The 20225-nt window shown below is 43.4% G+C and overlaps 1 protein-coding gene across 1 annotated transcript in view; it reads left to right on the top strand.

Moving 5' to 3' along the window:
• LOC106577236 (lysyl oxidase homolog 4) overlaps positions 1-19473 on the top strand; it is a 51199-nt gene extending 31726 nt beyond the window's left edge. Inside the window, exons 11-15 of the mRNA XM_014155154.3 lie at positions 810-1053; positions 6015-6130; positions 6700-6836; positions 15473-15584; positions 15734-19473. Coding sequence (XP_014010629.1) covers positions 810-1053; positions 6015-6130; positions 6700-6836; positions 15473-15584; positions 15734-15804 — 680 coding nt within the window. The 3' untranslated portion in view covers positions 15805-19473. The remainder of the gene's footprint in view (positions 1-809; positions 1054-6014; positions 6131-6699; positions 6837-15472; positions 15585-15733) is intronic.
• The last annotated feature ends 752 nt before the right edge of the window (positions 19474-20225 follow it).

A 20225-nucleotide genomic window follows, 5' to 3' on the forward strand; every position in this document is an offset into this window, starting at 1 on the left:
TCTACCTGGCTAGAGCTCTACACCTGTTCCACCTGGCTAGATCTCTACACCTGTTCCACCTGGCTAGATCTCTAACCTGTTCCACCTGGCTAGATCTCTACACCTGTTCCACCTGGCTAGATCTGTACACCTGTTCCACCTGGCTAGATCTCTACACCTGTTCCACCTGGCTAGATCTCTACACCTGTTCCACCTGGCTAGATTTCTAACCTGTTCCATCTGGCTAGATTTCTAACCTGTTCCACCTGGCTAGATCTCTACACCTGTTCCACCTGGCTAGATCTCTAACCTGTTCCACCTGGCTAGATCTCTACACCTGTTCCACCTGGCTAGATCTCTACACCTGTTCCACCTGGCTAGATCTCTACACCTGTTCTACCTGGCTAGATATCTACACCTGTTCCACCTGGCTAGATCTCTACACCTGTTCCACCTGGCTAGATCTCAACACCTGTTCCACCTGGCTAGATCTCTACACCTGTGTAATCTTAAAACTGATGTACCTGAAAACGTTTCTCCTTTTTTGCTTTCTGAACGTGAACTCTGATTGATCTCTGGTTCAATCAATGAATCAAATGTATTTTATAAAGCTCTTTTAACATCAGCAGTTGTCACAAAGTGCTTTACAGATACCAAGCCTTAAAACCCAGCCAGAATCACTTGCATTGTAACTGGTGAACCTCTAACCTATCCCTCCCCTCTCCGTAGTGGCCCTTGCCCCATTGTTTCATGTAATACCTGGTTAACCTGTCACTCCGATACATGTTTACGTTAACCCTAACATCTCACCCCTCTTCCCTGCCCTCTAGCTGCCCCTGACCTGGTACTAGATGCCCAACTGGTTCAGGAGACAGCCTACCTGGAGGACCGACCCCTACACCTGCTGACCTGTGCCAACGAGGAGAACTGTCTGTCGTCTTCCGCTGCCAGAATGAACTGGCCCTATGGACACCGCCGCCTGTTACGATTCTCCTCCAGGATCATGAACACGGGACGGGCTGACTTCAGACCTAGGGCTACCAGGGAGTCTTGGACCTGGCATGCGTGTCACAGGTAAGGGGTGTTGTAGTTGTAGTCTTTGGCATTATGAACATGAAAAAGGCTGACTTCAGACCTAGGGCTACCAGGGAGTCTTTGACATGGCACACGTGTCACAGGTTCTGCATGGGAGTCAGGGGCTTTGTAGTTCTAGAAGGCCATGTACTTGTTGTTCTGTTTCACTGCATGAAGGAATTGTTGTAGTTTTACAATGCATTGCCATATACTTAGTTTGTAGTAGTTGAAACTCTCTGTTGCCATACTTGTCATGAGTTGTAGTACTATATCACTATACTCTATGGAGGGGACGTGGGCAGTGGTATGAAGTACTTAAGTAAAAATACTTTCAAGTACAAATTTTCTGGGCTATCTGTACTTTAATATACTGCTCAAAAAAATAAAGGGAACACTTAAAGAACACATCCTAGATCTGAATGAAAGAAATAATGTTATTAAATACTTTTTTCTTTACATAGTTGAATGTGCTGACAACAAACTCACACAAAAATAATCAATGGAAATCCAATTTATCAACCCACGGAGGTCTGGATTTGGAGGCACACTCAAAATTAAAGTGGAAAACCACACTACAGGCTGATCCAACTTTGATGTAATGTCCTTAAAACAAGTCAAAATGAGGCTCAGTAGTGTGTGTGGCCTCCATGTGCCTGTATGACCTCCCTACAACGCCTGGGCATGCTCTTGATGAGGTGGCGGATGGTCTCCTGAGGGATCTCCTCCCAGACCTGGACTAAAGCATCCGCCAACTCCTGGACAGTCTGTGGTGCAACGTGGTGTTGGTGGATGGAGCAAGACATGATGTCCCAGATGTGCTCAATTGGATTCAGGTCTGGGGAACGGGCGGGCCAGTCCATAGCATCAATGCCTTCCTCTTGCAGGAACTGCTGACACACTCCAGCCACATGAGGTCTAGCATTGTCTTGCATTAGGAGGAACCCAGGGCACACCGCACCAGCATATGGTCTCACAAGGGGTCTGAGGATCTCATCTCGGTACCTAATGGCAGTCAGGCTACCTCTGGCGAGCACATGGATGGCTGTGCGGCCCCCCAAAGAAATGCCACCGCACACCATGACTGACCCACCGCCAAACCGGTCATGCTGGAGGATGTTGCAGGCAGCAGAACGTTCTCCACGGCATCTCCAGACTCTGTCACGTCTGTCACGTGCTCAGTTTGAACCTGCTTTCATCTGTGAAGAGCACAGGGCGCCAGTGGCGAATTTTCCAATCTTGGTGTTCTCTGGCAAATGCCAAACGACCTGCATGGTGTTGGGCTGTAAGCACAGCCCCCACCTGTGGACGTCGGGCCCTCATACCACCCTCATGGAGTCTGTTTCTGACCGTTTGAGCAGACACATGCACATTTGTGGCCTGCTGGAGTTCATTTTGCAGGGCTCTGGCAGTGCTTCTCCTGCTCCTCCTTGCACAAAGGCGGAGGTAGCGGTCCTGCTGCTGGGTTGTTGCCCTCCTACGGCCTCCTCCACGTCTCCTGATGTACTGGCCTGTCTCCTGGTAGCGCCTCCATGCTCTGGACACTACGCTGACAGACACAGCAAACCTTCTTGCCACAGCTCGCATTGATGTGCCATCCTGGATGAGCTGCACTACCTGAGCCACTTGTGTGGGTTGTAGACTCCGTCTCATGCTACCACTAGAGTGAAAGCACCGCCAGCATTCAAAAGTGACCAAAACATCAGCCAGGAAGCATAAGAACTGAGAAGTGGTCTGTGGTCACCACCTGCCAAACCACTCCTTTATTGGGGGTGTCTTGCTAATTGCCTATAATTTCCACCTGTTGTCTATTCCATTTGCACAACAGCATGTGAAATTTATTGTCAATCAGTGTTGCTTCCTAAGTGGACAGTTTGATTTCACAGAAGTGTGATTGACTTGGAGTTACATTGTGTTGTTTAAGTGTTCCCTTTATTTTTTTGAGCAGTGTATTTATCTTTTTGACAACTTTTACCTTTCACTATATTCCTAAATAAGATAATGTAATTTTTACTCCATACATTTTCCCTGACACTCAAAAGTACTCGTTACATTTTGAATGCTTAGCAGGACAGAAAAATGGTCCAATTTACGCACTTATCAAGAGAACATCCCTGGTCATCACTACTGCCTCTGATCTGGCGGACTCACTAAACACAAATGCTTTGTTTGTTTGACACTTAAGTATATTTTAGCAATTACATTTACTTTTGATACTTAAGTATATTTAAAACCAAATACTCTGACTTTTACTCAAGTAGTATTTTACTGGGTACTTTCACTTTTATTTTAGTAATTTTCTGTTAAGGTATCTTTACTTTTACTCCAGTATGACAATTGGGTGCTTTTTCCAACACTGCTTGTGGGTGTAGGAGTTAAGGTACTTTCACATATCCCCTGAATGACCTGGTTCCTGGAGCATTAGGTACCCTGATCCGTGCTCTAAAGCAAACTTACCCTGACTGAAACGAATCCTGGACCTGGTGAGTAGGGGGTCTAAGATTCAGGACCAGAAGTGCGAGTCGTATTGAACTTTTTGTCCGTTGCAAACAAGCTAGCTTGCTAACGTCATGTAGAATGTACATTTTTCTAATCACATCCTGAAACAGTTCTTTTCAGGTCTTGTGAAAACAAAACCTATTCTGTAGAATTCTCAAAAACACTGTAGGAAACCGAATCAGGGAACTGAATTTCATATGTAAAAACGCCCTTAGTAACAGTCCCTTAGTTAAAGTCCCTTAGTTAGAGTCAGTTAAAGTCCCTTAGTTAGAGTCCATTAGTTACAGTCCCTTAGTTACAGTCAGTTAAAGTCCCTTAGTTACAGTCACAGGGAGGCTGCTGGAGTCTTCGGTCATTATAAGTGTTTGGTAGTGGAAGTTGTGGTTTTGGATGACCATGTTACAGGTTGTGAGTATAACGGCTGTCGTAGAGAGGGGACCAAAGCGCAGCGTGTTGATTGCTCATGATGAATATTTATTTTAACTCAAAACACTAAAGAAAAAATAACAAAGTGAAAACGAAAGCGCACAGTTCTGTCAGGTACATAGACTAAACAGAAGACAACTACCCACAAACACAGGTGGAAAAAAACCCTACTTAAGTATGATCTCCAATTAGAGACTACGAGGACCAGCTGCCTCTAATTGGAGATCATTCCAAAAAAAACAACATAGAAATAAAAAACTAGATATAAAAAAAAATTGAAAACACAAAACACCCCCTGTCACGCCCTGACCTACTCTACCATAGAAAATAACCTCTTACTATGGTCAGGACGTGACAGTGAGTTACATTACCTGAAGGAGTTATGGAAACCAACACCACAGACTTCCATTTTACAGCTGTAATTGCCCTTGTGGGACATAATTGTTCTGTGTGGAATGAGTAAGGTCTATTGACTTGAACTGCATTGAATTGATTTAGATACAGGTTAGAAAGCATGTAAAAGTATGATCTAATTGTCATTAAGGACAATAAATGCTGTTTGGCAGAAACTTACTTACAGAAACTAATGGTCCACATAAAGCTTTTCTTCGATAATGTTATGGATAGACTTATGGAAAATGCCCGTTTGGGGAAAAAAAAGATTAATATTGCTATTCTGTTATGCTTATCTCTTAGTGGATGTCATTGCTAAGTACATTGCAAGCGAATGACCCATCACTTTTAAGGCGTCATTTTTCATATAACACATTTCATGCAATTCTACTCATTTTGCCTTAGGGTGGATTTACATTTTTTCAGTTTTAAAGCAAATTACCTGCAATTGTAGACATTTTGCCATGTTAATATGATTTCTGAGCTAGTGTGACTAACAAAATCAATGGGGGGCCCCTGCAGGTCAGGGCCCCCTGGAGTTCAGGGCCCACTGGAGGTCAGGGCCCGCCTGGAGATCAGGGCCCGCCTGGAGATCAGGGCCCACCTGGAGATCAGGGCCCCGTGTAGGTCACTGCCCCCTGTAGGTCAGGGCCCCTGTGTCTTGTGGGTATCAGGCCATGATTACTACACCTTTAGATAGATAGCTGGCAAGACTAACTTACCAATTTAAATGTTTTAGCTGACTTTGCTAATTGAGTGACTGTCAGTGACTGACATAAGAGAACAACTGCTGATGCATAACCAAATGTCTGATCCTTGAATATTCTACTACTGTTACCCTCAAATTAAGATGAGACTCTGACTGAACCTTATATTCTACTACTGTTACCCTCAAATTAAGATGAGACTCTGACTGATTTTTCTGCTGGTCGGTGCTAAAAGCGACCTCTTATGTCATTTATGCCTGGAGCCGTGTGCCTGTGTGCACTGTATGTGTGTGTTCACGAGAAATGCATGAATGTGTGTGTAGGTGAGTTTCAAAGCCCCCCATTCACTGTGAGTGTGTAAACAGGTCTGTGTGTGAGCGGTGCAACCTAGCAAGTTGTAGAACAAGCTTCTATGAGAGGTGTTACTCTGCCACATGTTCTAGTGTTGAGATCACTGGGCTACCAGCCATAGGGAGCGACTGTTCTGATTCCCAGACATACACACACCAGCCAGGTCACCCGTGATACAAGTCAGTAGTCAACGTCCATCCATGCCTGAGGACATGGGGAGATGATGTGGAAACTGACCACTATGGGCAACAGTGAGCACTGTTACTTTCACGTAGGTTTCAGTTTTGCAAGGGTGTTGTGGACAGGGATGGTGGATCGGATGGCGGATGTGTGTAAACATCTACCTCTGATTCCAAAGGTTACAAGTTTAATTCCAGTGATAGAAAGTTGTTTTTGAGATTTTTGTCTATCCAAAAACCTTAACCCTTGCCTAACCTTAAGATTTCAGAGTTGACGCCTAAACTTAACCTTAAATACTTTGAGAAACATGGATCAACGTCTAGTTCTAATGTGAGACTGAGAGAGCCAGCTGCACACACACACACACACACACACACCCTGACCACCCCTTTTATTCTGTGTTACCAGGCACTACCACAGCATTGAGGTGTTCACCCACTATGACCTGCTGACTCTGAATGGGACCAGGATAGCAGAGGGACACAAGGCCAGCTTCTGTCTGGAGGATACATACTGCCCTGAAGGTAATAACACCTGTTATTAACATGGATATCACCTAATGTCACATGTTATTAACATTCATACATACTGCCCTGAAGGTAACAACACCTGTTATTAACATGGATGCGTACTGCCTTGAGGGTAATAACACATGTTATTAACATGGATAAATACTGCCCTGAAGGTAATAACACCTGTTATTAGCATGGATGCGTACTGCCTTGAGGGTAATAACACGTGTTATTAACATGGATAAATACTGCCCTGAAGGTAATAACACCTGTTATTATCATGGATAAACCCATAATGTCACACGTTATTAACATGCATACATAATCACCCTGAAGTTAATAACACCTGTTATTAACATGGATAGCGCCTCATGTCACATGTTGTTAACATTCATAATATGGCAATGTCACCTGCTATTAACATTTATATCAACCATTTATTTTAAACAACTTGGCTTCATATGCTGTCCATGACCTAAATTATTCCTGGACCATGGTTACTTTTCTTTTTGAATAGCTGAAACTGGCTCCTAAAAGCATCAAGCTGAAGAGTAAAGTCACTGTTCTTGTCTGTGTGTCAGGTCTGCATAAGCGTTTCTCCTGCTACAACATGGGCGACCAGGGCATCTCAGTGGGCTGCTGGGATACGTACCGCCACGACATCGACTGTCAGTGGATCGACATCACCGATGTCAAGCCTGGAGACTACATATTCCAGGTACATACACACGCACAGACACACACAGCTGCGCTTGATTCAGCTTGGAGTTTACACTTTTTAGATGATCCCATTGGTCCCTTTTTACCCCGCAAAACTATTAAAGTATGTTGAAGTATTTAACATGTATGTGACCGAGGTCTGCAGACCACCCTCTGTGTTACCATGAGAGACAGCCATGTTGTACACATGTATGTACACACGCACACACACACACACACACACACACACACACACACACACACACACACACACCACACACACACACACACACACACACACACACACACACACACACACACACACACACACACACACACACTCTCCATCTCTGTCATTACCCTGTCTCATGTTAATCAGCTGTGTCCTTGTGGGCGCCACCTCAGGACACATAAAAAAAACTCCAACTCCCATCAGCCACCACTTCTGTCTCACATTACTAATCCCAGCATGCTGTCCCTGGGGGCAATTAGGCTTTCGATTATTTGTATACCTCTGAGGCATGGGAAAGCCATGGGTTACAGTGAAACCCGCTATCTGTTAATGAGAGGAGGGTTATAGTGAATCTACCACCCCTGTAATTACTAATAGTACTACCTAATCACTCTCTGTTAATGAGGAGGGTTATGGTGAAACTAGCACCCCTGTAATTACTAATAGTACTACCTAATCACTCTCTGTTAATGAGGAGGGTTATGGTGAAACTACCACCCCTGTAATTACTAATAGTACTACCTAATCACTCTCTGTTAATGAGGAGGGTTATAGTGAATCTACCACCCCTGTAATTACTAATAGTACTACCTAATCACTCTCTGTTAATGAGGAGGGTTATGGTGAAACTAGCACCCCTGTAATTACTAATAGTACTACCTAATCACTCTCTGTTAATGAGGAGGGTTATAGTGAATCTACCACCCCTGTAATTACTAATAGTACTACCTAATCACTCTCTGTTAATGAGGAGGGTTATGGTGAAACTACCACCCCTGTAATTACTAATAGTACTACCTAATCACTCTCTGTTAATGAGGAGGGTTATGGTGAAACTACCACCCCTGTAATTACTAATAGTACTACCTAATCAGTCTCTGTTAATGAGGAGGGTTATGGTGAAACTCGTTCCCTTAATGACTGTGCTACCTAGGCCATGGGAGTCAGTTGAGAGGTTACAGTGAAAAGTGTCTCAGCCTGTTTTATTTAGTCACCCTCCATGTCCCTATGATAGATGTACACACACGCTCACGGGGACACACACACGCTCACGGGGACACACACACACTCACGGGGACACACACACAAATGTGTGTATTTTAGGCATGTAGAGCAGGGCGTAATTACAAGTGGTGGCAATGCAACAGCTGTGAGAAGAAAAGGAGTTGAGGAAGAGAGGAGAGAAGAAAACAGGAGAAGAGGAGGACAGGAGTGAGAAGAGGAGGACAGGAGTGAGAAGAGAACAGGAGTGAGAAGAGGAGGACAGGAGTGAGAAGAGGAGGACAGGAGTGAGAAGAGGAGGACAGGAGTGAGAAGATGAGGACAGGAGTGAGAAGAGAACAGGAGTGAGAAGAGGAGGACAGGAGTGAGAAGAGGAGGACAGGAGTGAGAAGAGAACAGGAGTGAGAAGAGGAGGACAGGAGTGAGAAGAGGAGGACAGGAGAAGAGGAGGACAGGAGTGAGAAGATGAGGACAGGAGTGAGAAGAGGAGGACAGGAGTGAGAAGAGGAGGGCAGGAGTGAGAAGAGAACAGGAGTGAGAAGAGGAGGACAGGAGAAGAGGAGGACAGGAGTGAGAAGATGAAGACAGGAGTGAGAAGAGGAGGACAGGAGTGAGAAGATGAGGACAGGAATGAGTGAGCATGTAACTCTTCGAAAAAAGGGTTCCAAAAGGGTTCTTCAGCTGTCCCCATAGGAGAACCCTTTTTGGTTCCAGGTACAATCCTTTTAGGTTCCATGTAGAACCCTCTGTGAAAAGGGTTCTACATGGAATCCAAAAGGGTTCTACCTGGAACCTAAAGGGTTCTCCAAAGGGTTATCCTATGGGGACAGCCGAATAACCCTTCCAGTTGTCCAATCTCCAGTTGTTAAAACTCGAGGCCCTATTCAGTGGGGTGCACCGTTCAGGGCTTTTATTCACAACGTGTCTCGGAGTAGGAGTGATGACCTAGGACCAGTTAAGTAAAACGGGGTGCCCTGATCATAGATCAGCACTCCTACTCTGAGACACTTAGTGAACGCAGGACCATAACATTACATATCTACATTTGAGAGACATGGACTAAACATTCCCCAATTACCCAAATTAACCCTCTATCATTAGACCCTTCTCATTACAGCCAGCCACCACATTTTCATTTCTCCCCATGGAATTCCTTTGCTGTCCTTACAGGCCTTTTTATCACGCTGTTACACATTCCGATGGCCCAAGCCAACCGACTACAGACGACAAAGTCCAACACTGTAATTTCTACAGAGTTTCCATCATGCCTAGTTTTTGAGCATTCACAAAGTTTTAAATATGTTTTTTAGGGGTTAAAGTTGTTTTCCTGTGTAGCTGGATGCAGCCTGTATTTAGAGTGGGTGTAGTACATTTACAGAGCAGCTATTAGGGAATATGGCTTCTCAGTATTATCACGGAGTGTGTGTGTGTGTGTGTGTGTGTGTGTGTGTGGTGTGTGTGTGTGTGTGTGTGTGTGTGTGTGTGTGTGTGTGTGTGTGTGTGTGTGTGTGTGTGTGTGTGTGTGTGTGTTTGGTTGCCTGACTGTGTTTGCCCTCATCCGCATGCGTGTGTTTATGTGTGTGTGTGTGTTCGGTTGCCTGACTGTGTTTGCCCTCATCCACATGCGTGTGTGTGTTAGTGTGTGTGTGTGTGTGTGTGTGTGCGTTACAGAACAGAATGGTTATGTCAGCAGCTGTGGATGTAGACTGGTGAATAACAGTCTATAAGAACATGGTAGAGCTCAGAATAGCACCTATTACAGACACTTATACAGTCACGGTTATGCTCTCTGTAACTACTGTACCTTCTTAACCACACACTAAATGACTGCTTTAATTCAGCTTTAGTCCTCAACATAAAGCTGTCCTTTAAACGAGCCAGGAGTAATGTTTGCCCATATGGTAAACTGCATTGAGACTTTTTTGTGATCAATTTATTTTTACAAGAGATTCAGACTCTCAATGACAGGACAGAAACACAGAAGTGGATAGCAAACAGATTGAGGCTTCCTCTAAAATAGTTTTCTGTTATGACTCAAATGGTGTGAGACTCAGTTGGAATGGCAATCCATTAGTCCTGTGACAAACCATACAATTACACAACTCTTCTTCTAAGGATGCACACTGTGTGGGTTGAGAATGTCTTTGTTACTCAACATTTATACTAAACTTACACAACCTTCCATACAATAGTCATACAACTATTTACTGTATGAGTTTTCCTTAGGCTGCTATTACTGCTGATGTCTCCCAGTGTCTTTCAACTGAATGTTATTAAATAGCAAATGTGGATCTCTCTCTCTCTCTCTCTCTCTCTCTCTTCTCTCTCTCTCCTCTCTCTCTCTCTCTCTCTCTCTCTCTCTATATATATATATATATATATGAGCCCTGATCAAAAGTAGTGCACTACAAAGGGAATAGGGTGCTACTTGGGAAGTAGGCTAAGACTGCTCTCTTCCTCTCCATGGGTCTGATATGGCAGGGAGACTTGAGGGGGAAGAATGAAATGTAATGAGAAACTCCCTCCCTCTGCTTTCTAATAACACAGTGGGGTGAAGATGGAGTGAGCGGCTGCAGGTCAGGAGGTCACAGACAGCCATCATACTCTTACATTGTAATAGCTTTGTAGTAGCTCTGGCTCATTGCAGGGCTCAAGTACTCTCAGCTACTGATACGTGCACAGTGGACAAGTGCAAACTCTATTTGAGTACATCAAGCTCATCAGTCCCAATTTAAATATGTGTTTCTTGTTCTGGTGTAGTTTAGTGCACACTGGTGTTAGACATTGCATATATATATATATATATATATATATATATATATATATATATATATATATATATATATACAGTGCCTTGCGATTTTTATTTGTTAAAAAAGTTTGAAATATCCAATAAATTTCGTTCCACTTCATGATTGTGTCCCACTTGTTGTTGATTCTTCACAACAAATTACAGTTTTATATCTTTATGTTTGAAGCCTGAAATGTGGCAAAAGGTCGAAAAGTTCAAGGGGGCCGAATATTTTCGCAAGGCACTGTATATACATTTTTTTATTTCACCTTTATTTAACCAGGTAGGCAAGTTGAGAACAAGTTCTCATTTACAATATATATGGGAGTTGACTATACTTTCCCAAGATGGCGTAGCAGTCAGACGTCTGGTCCATCAGCCAATTCAGCCAAAGAGGTCCATCAGCCAATTCTTGGGCTACAATACCTATTTTGCCAGTTGGCCTGGACCCTTTTACTGACGACACAGAGCCCCGCTAATCCATCATGACTGGTCTGCCAATGTAACCGTCCGAGGGGGTTTCAACAGGCTCTTCCGTGGCGGCGTCCCCCGAAGGCCCATCTGCTAGCCTGCTAGCCCCGGCCCGCTAGCTGTCTGAATCGCCGCGTCTCCAGCTCATCTAACTACTCACTGGACCCTATGATGCCTCTCCCTAATGTCAATATGCCTTGTCTACTGCTGTTTTGGTTAGTGATTATTGTCTAATTTCACTGTAGAGCCTCCAGCCCTGCTCAATATTCCTTAGCTAGCCCTTTTGTTCCACCCCCCACACATGCGGTGACATCACCTGGCTTAAATGGTGCCTCTAGAGACAAAACCTCTCTCATCATCTCTCAATGCTTAGGTTTACATCCACTGTATTCACATCCTACCATACCCTTGTCTCTATATTATGCCTAGAATCTATTATTCTGCGCCCAGAAATCTGCTCCTTTTACGCTCTGTTCCGAACGCACTAGACGACCAGTTCTAATAGCCTTTAGCCGTACCCTTATCCTACTTCTCCTCTGTTCCTCTGGTGATGTAGCGGTTAACCCAGGCCCTGCAGCCCCTAGCTCCACTCCCACTCCCCAGACGCTCTCATCTGTTGACTTCTGTAACCGTAAAAGCCTTGGTTTCATGCATGTTAACATTAGACGCCTTCTCCCTAAGCTTGTTTTATTCACTGCTTTAGCACATTCTGCCAACTTGGATGTCCTAGCCATGTCTGAATCCTGGCTTAGGAAGGCCACCAAAAATCCTGAAATGTCCATCCATACCTATAACATTTTTCGACAAGATAGAACTGCCAAAGGGTGTAGTTGCAATCTACTGCAGAGATAGCCTGCAGAGTTCTGTCATACTATCCAGGTCTGTGCCCAAACAATTCGAGCTTCTACTTTTAAAAATCCACCTTTCCAGAAACAAGTCTTTCACCATTGCCGCTTGTTATAGACCCCCCTCGGCCCCCAGCTGTGCCCTGGACACCATATGTGAATTGATTGCCCCCCATCTATCTTCAGAGTTCGTACTGTTAGGTGACCTAAACTGGGACATACAGTGCTGGGAAAAAGTATTTGCTCGCTTCCTGATTTCTTATTTTTTTGCACATTTGTCACACTTAAATGTTTCAGATCATCAAACAAATTTAAATATTACAGAAAGATAACCCAAGTAAACACAAAATGCAGATAAGTGGTGATTTTATTTATTAAGGGAAAAAAGCTATCTGAACCTTCATGACCCTAAAATATTTAAGTGTGACAAATGTGCAAAAAAATAAGAAATCAGGACGGGGGCAAATACTTTTTCACAGCACTGTACTTAACACCTCGGCCATCCTACAATCTAAGCTAGATGCCCTCTATCTCACACAATTTATCAAGGAACCTACCAGGTACAACCCTAAATCTGTAACCATGGGCACCCTCTTAGATATCATCCTGACCAATTTGCCCTCTAAATACACCTCCGCCGTCTTCAACCAGGATCTCAGCAATCATTGCCTGCGTGCGTAATGGGTCCGAGGTCAAACCACCACCCCTCATTTTTACATTTACGTCATTTAGCAGACGCTCTTATCCAGAGCGACTTACATCACTGTCAAACGCTCCCTAAAACACTTCAGCGAGCAGGCCTTTCTAATCAACCTTTCCCGGGTATCCTGGAAGGATATTGACCTCATCCCATCAGTAGAGGATGCCTGGTTGCTCTTTAAAAGTGCTTTCCTCACCATCTTAAATAAGTATGCCCCATTCAAAAAATGTAGAACATGAGAACAGATATAGCCCTTGGTTCAACCCAGACTTGACTGCCCTTGACCAGCACAAAAACATCCTGTGGCGTACTGCAATAGCATTGAATAGCCCCTGCGATATGCAATTTTTCAGGGAAATCAGGAACCAATATACTCAGTCAGTTAGGAAAGCTAAGGCTAGCTTTTTCAAACAGAAATTTGCATCCTGTAGCACTAATTCCCAAAACTTTTGGGACACTGTAAAGTCCATGGAGAATAAGAGCACCTCCTCCCAGCTGCCCACTGCACGCACTGAGGATAGGAAACATTGTCACCACCGATAAATCTACGATAATCGCTAATTTCAATAAGCATTTGTCTACAGTTGGCCATGTTTTCCACCTGGCCACCCCTACCCTGGTCAACGTCTCAGCACCCCCTGCAGCAACTTGCCCAAGGCCCCCCCCCCCCCCCCCCGCTTCTCCTTCAACCATATCCAGACAGCTGATGTTCTCAAATAGCTGCAAAATCTGGACCCCTACATATCAGCTGAGCGAGACAATCTGGACCCTCTCATTCTAAAATTATCCGCCGCAATTGTTGCAACCCCTATTACCAGCCTGTTCAACCTCTCTTTCTTATCGTCTGAGATCCCCAAAGATTGGAAAGCTGTTGCGGTCATCCCTCTCTTCAAAGGGGGAGACACTCTAGACCCAAACTGTTATAGACCTATATCCATCCTGCCCTGCCTTTCTAAAATCTTTGAAAGCCAAGTTAACAAACAGATCACCGACCATTTCGAATCCCACCGTACCTTCTCCACTATGCAATCCGGTTTCCGAGCTGGTCATGGGTGCACCTCAGCCACGCTCAAGGTCCTAAACGATATCATAACCGCCATCGATAAAAGACAGTACTGTGCAGCCGTCTTCATCGACCTGGCCAAGGCTTTCGACTCTGTCAATCACCGCATTCTTATCAGCAGACTCAATAGCCTTGGCTTCTCAAATTACTGCCTCGCCTGGTTCACCAACTACTTCTCAGATAGAGTTCAGTGTGTCAAATCGGAGGGCCTGTTGTCCGGACCTCTAGCAGTCTCTATGGGGGTGCCACAGGGTTAAATTCTCGGGCCGACTCTTTCTCTATATATAGCAATGATATTGCTCTTGATGCTGGTGATTCTCTGATCCACCTCTATGCAGACGACACCATTCTGTATACATCTGGCCCTTCTTTGGACACTGTGCTAACAAACCTCCAAACGAGCTTCAATGCCGTACAACACTCTTTCCGAGGCCTCCAACTGCTTTTACATGCAAGTAAAACTAAGTGCATGCTCTTCAACCGATTGCAGCCCACACCCTCCCGCCCGACTAGCATCACTACTCTGGATGGTTCTGGCTTAGAATATGTGGACAACTACAAATACCTAGGTGTTTGGTTAGACTGTAAACTCTCTTTCCAGACTCAAAATTAAATCTGGATTTCGGCTTCCTATTTTGCAACAAAGCCTCCTTCACTCATGCTGCCAAACATACCCTCGTAAAACTGACTATCCTACCGATCCTTGACTTCGGCGATGTCATTTACAAAATAGCCTCCAGCCCTCTACTCAGCAAACTGGATGCAGTCCATCACAGTGCCATCCGTTTTGTCACCAAAGCCCCATAAACTACCCACCACTGCAACCTGTATGCTCTCGTTGGCTGGCCCTCACTACATATATTCTTCGCCAAACCCACTGGCTCCAGGTCATCTGTAAGTCTATGCTAGGTAAAGCCCCGCCTTATCTCAGCTCACTGGTCACCATAGCAACACCCACCCGTAGCACGCGCTCCAGCAGGTATATTTCACTGGTCACACCCAAAGCCAACACTTCCTTTGGCCGCCTTTCCTTCCAGTTCTCTGCTGCCAATGACTGGAACGCATTGCAAAAATCACTGTAGCTGGAGTCTTATATCTCCCTCTCTAACTTTAAGCATCAGCTTTCAGAGCAGCTTACCGATCACTGTACCTGTACACAGCCAATCTGTAAATAGCACACCCAACTACCTCATCCCCATATTGTTACTTATCCTCTTGCTCTTTTGCACCCCAGTATCTCTACTTGCACATCATCATCTGCACATCTATCACTCCAGTGTTAATGATAAATTGTAATTATTTCGCCTCTATGGCCTATTTATTGCCTTACCTCCCTACTCTTCTACATTTATACACACTGCACATAGATTTTTCTATTGTGTTATTGACTGTACGTTTGTTTATGTGTAACTCTGTGTTGTTGTTTTTGTCGCACTGCTTTGCTTTATCTTGGTCAGGTCGCAGTTATAAATGAGAACATGTACTCAGCTGGCCTACCTGGTTAAATAAAGTTAAACAAATTTAAAAATCTCTGTTTCTGTCATATTGCAGGTGGAAGTCAACCCCTCGTTAGATATGGCTGAGTCGGACTTCCAGAACAACGTGATGAGATGTCGATGCAAATACGACGGACACAGAGCGTACATGTATGGATGTCACGCAGGTATGGGAAATTACATTTATCTGTCGTTAACACACATTCTCGCTCTCTCTCACAAACTCTCTCTCTCTCTGTCTGTCTGTCTGTCTCTTCCTCAATCTCTCTCTCTTTCTTTCTCCTTATCTCTAACTGTATTTTGTTTCTTTTACCAGGTGATGCGTACAGTGCAGAGATTGAGGACCTGTTTGAGCACCAAAGGCAGATCACCAATAACTTTGTCTAGGCCCTTCCAGGGCCCAGTGCTGGCCCAGGCTGGTGCCCAGCAAAGAGGGTTCAGAGCTGGGGCCAAAACTGCTCAGGGTGCCCTGGGGTCTGGAGGTCTGGTGGGACGTGGGACTCCTGCCCCACAACACTAGGGGACTCACAAAATGGCACCTGTCCACTACCCTTACCTGCTGTGGACTACACTACCCAGAATAAACCACAACTAGGAGAAGACCATCACCCTGACTACACCTTTCGACCCCAACAGCCAATAGAACAGCAGGACTGATGTCACCAGGGAAACCAAATTATTTCAGTTAACAATGGAGGGTTACAATGATATGGATTCAATCAACATTTAGGTATTTTGTTAGTTAATGAATGTGGACTACTAGTAATTTAGCTACTCAAAATTTGTATGAATTAATGAATTAATTTCAATTAAAGTTGAAAATATAATTGTACGTCTAACATACCAACCTGGTCAAAGAGCATTTCGTATGATTATGTATGTAAATCCCTGATACTCCTTTTAGTATGATATGTTACATTTCGTATGGTATGTATTAATTTGTGGATGTCCATCACCCATTTCATGTACTTTGTTCATATTATATGTTATGAATTTTCTAAATTCAAAATAGGTTACGAATTTACAAAACACGTTACGAATTTACAAAAACGTGATATTTTATGAATTCTAGTAAAGTGGCTAGGTGGCTAATGTTAGCAAGCGGGCTAACGTTAGCTAGCTGGCTAATGTTAGCTAGGCTAGGGCTTAGGGTTAGGGTTAAGTTTAGGAGTTAGGTTAAAGGTTTAAGGTTAAGGTTAAGGGAAGGGTTAGCTAAAAGGGTTAAGGTTAGGGTTATGATTAGGGTTATCTAACATGCTAAGTAGTAGCAAAGTAGCTATAAGGTAGTAAGTAGTTGAAAAGTTGCTAATTAGCTAAAATAGTAAGGTTGACCGTGATGAGATTCAAACTCACAAACTTTGGGATGCTAGACGTTTGCGCTAAATGCCTACTGATCCACCCTGACCCACCACCCATAGGCCCACCCCAACCAACCACCCTACTTTCCTTTTTGCCTTAAGTAACCATCTGTCTTATGTAACCATACCAACCATAACATATGATACTAATTTGAATGTCAGGGATTTAAGTTTACTATGTTAAGTCTAGTCTATGAGACCAGGCTGAAGATATGGATGATCCCATATGCCCATGTCCCAGGAAAGGGGAAAGGATGACTGAAAAGAGTTCTGTATTATCTGTTTGACTGATGGTCTGTCTAGACAGTGTCTCCTACAATATCGGTGCTGTTTGATCAAATCTCAACCTTCCAGTAGACTTTAGAGGTCTGCAGTTCAACTTTATTTCATCCATAACCAGGGATGAAATAAAACCAGGAGTTTCCTTGAGTGGACCTCAAGGCCCGAGTTTGAATACATAGTTGGCTATGAACGTTTATCTTAGTTTTTACAATTTAATTAGTTGTTTTACTTTGTGCAGGTATTGCCATATTCTGAAAATAATGACGATATACTGTAACTACAGTAGATCTGATACAACAAAACAAATATAGTTTATTTAGTTAACATTTCACTCTTCTTCGGTTTTAAAATTACTGTAACATGAGGTCAAATAATTTTCATGGGATGATGCACTTTATCTATTGAACTAATATCAGTATTTAGAATTTTGACCAAGTCCCCCCTCCATAGTTTAATATGATCAGTCATAAAATGCATGGTTACCATATTAGGACAGCCTGGTCCCTCTGTGACTGAGGCTGTCCTAATATGGACTCCGTAATGTTTGCTTTTGTGACATTATCTCTTGATACCTGCCATGAAAATGTAACTTTTGATGCAGTTTACTGTCTGATTTGTTGTAGTAACTGAATTCCAATGCTTTTGGTGCTCATTTTGTCATAACATGTAATGTATCATATATACTGCAGTTAATTTATTCAAGGTTACCATGTGCAATGCTTTTTATATTGATTAAACATAAAACAAACACATTTTCACCCATTACAGTAAGTCACTAGCTAGGGTATGCACTAGAAAAAAGGTCTACCTAGAACCACGGTTTATTTGGCTGTTCCTGTAGCTTGGTTAACCCTTTTTGGTTCCAGATATAACTCTGTTTTGTTTCAGAAATAAAAATTTCTGGTTCCAGGTCAAAAGAGAGAAACACAGAGAAACACAGCAACTGTGAACTCTGCTGTCACCAGCTATAGGCATGGGTGGGAAAGACACATGAGAAAGAGAGAGGGAGAGAAAGAGATGGTGGGGGTAGAGAGAAAGATATGGAGAACAATGCCTTGACATTGGCAGGGAGAAAGAAAATGAGAAATAGATAGAGGATAAGCCTTGACGTGGGCAACACATCCACCCTGGCCACTGCTGCGGAGGCCGCAGGGCTGGCATACTGAGGCCGCAGGGCTGGTATACTGAGACCGCAGGGCTGGCATACTGAGACCGCAGGGCTGGCATACAGAGGCTGCAGGGCTGGCATACTGAGACCGCAGGGCTGGCATACTGAGACCGCAGGGCTGGCATACTGAGACGCAGGGCTGGCATGCTGAGACCGCAGCATGCTGAGACCGTACAATGCTGTAACTCCATTTTAAGTCATCCATGTTTGTGGCTTTTTTACGCCATAGATGTTGACTGGTAGATGGATCTGTTTGTGTTTTATCCTTCTCCTTTGTCTTTTGCGTGAGTTGGCTAAAACAGAAACAAATCTGGCGCAAAGCTCCATGTTCACTGCACCATTATGGCCTTTTGATGTGTTTGAATGACCAACCATCCTCAAGTCTAGATGCTGTCAGCAGCAGCAATGGACATTTTCCAGGATTATATAATATACCGTAGTCGGCTGTTAACAGTACAGTTCCTTAATGAATATCTTTAGCAGATCCCTTTGGTTCCCTCGGCCCACTCATTCACATTTCGTTATTAGGGGCTTCAGTTAATATCGTCTTCAACAACATTTTATATCACAACACCTACATGTTATTATGAAACAGTGTTAAGTTAACCCACAACTTCCTTACACACACGCACATATGCACACATACATGCTCGCACAAATGTAGGCATGCACGTACGCACACAAACACCCCCCCCCCCCCCCACACACACACACAGTCAAACTCTTTAATCAATAAAAGCTGTAGATGAAATCGTACTGAATAGACCTTAGATGTGTCTTTACAGGGCTATTTCCTAATGTAAAAAAACACATTATAGGCTAATATGTGTTTTTTAATTGAATTGTATGGTGCTTGTGTACAGTTGCTATTGACATAACAAAATAGTCTGTTCTATGCTTTTTAATGTTTGTATTGCGTTCCATAACTTTAATAACAACTTTGTATATGTTTGGTTAGCATTCATCACATTCACTTTTTTATTATCTTGTTCTGTACAATACATATCCCATGCTGTTGGACTATCTAGCATTGGGATTTCTATAATTGCCAGTTTCCTAACCAGTTGTCCTATGCAATAATGTTTGAAACCATATGTAAGCTGAGGGTGTGAGCTATGGTGCTTATCTAATATTCATATAGAACGATTGTGCTCTCAGGGACTCAAATAACTCCCAAAACCAAATATTTGTTTCATGTGTGACCAAAGTGTACTTTCATGAAAATAAATGAGCAATTCTTATGTCAAATGGTTTCACATGAAGATTCGTTTCATGTTAACCCCTTTACTAAAGATATTTATTTTGAGAAGTCCACTATTACTAGGTTTCTATCCAACCATTTCATGAGGATGAATTGAAAAACGTCACGAACGGACTGATGCTAACATAATATGCCGGTACAATTTTATAAATGTCTACAGACAATTTGTTCGTTCGACATGGTGGGATCTTTTTGTGTCAGTAAAATTATGTTTGCGAGAAATGCCGGTAGAAACGACTTAGAGTCACGCGATGATATGTGGTCTTCCCACTACGACTCGGGGAAACCATGTCGTTTATTAGGCTACTGATTAAATAAATAATGATGAACTTCACAGGGTGGTGAAAGTGCAGGCTGATGAGCTTGATGCTCATTTCCTTTACATATCCAGGCTCTTTTTATTCTGGTGACATGAACTGATGCTTGGCTGCCGCTTGACAATAAAAAATAATATTGCTCTTATCCACAATAATCTAATAATGTAGGTAACCTACCTGCACTGTGTATGTGAGCTGTTGGCTAACACGCACTTGCCAATACCAGTGGGCATATAAAGCAACAGTTATTCTGGCAAAACCATCAGTAGAGTTGAAAATGCGATGGAAACCCATTTAACTTGTATTTTTCATTCGGTACATGGCAATTTAACCGCAAAAGTTAATTTTATATGCACTACGTCATTACACACAGCCTTTTATCAGCAATAAGTCACAGCAAGAAACACCTCTCAAGTGGGCAT

This window comes from Salmo salar, chromosome 18 (genome assembly GCF_965601325.2).
Source record: "Salmo salar chromosome 18, fSalSal1, whole genome shotgun sequence".
NCBI classification, from domain to species: Eukaryota; Metazoa; Chordata; class Actinopteri; order Salmoniformes; family Salmonidae; genus Salmo; species Salmo salar.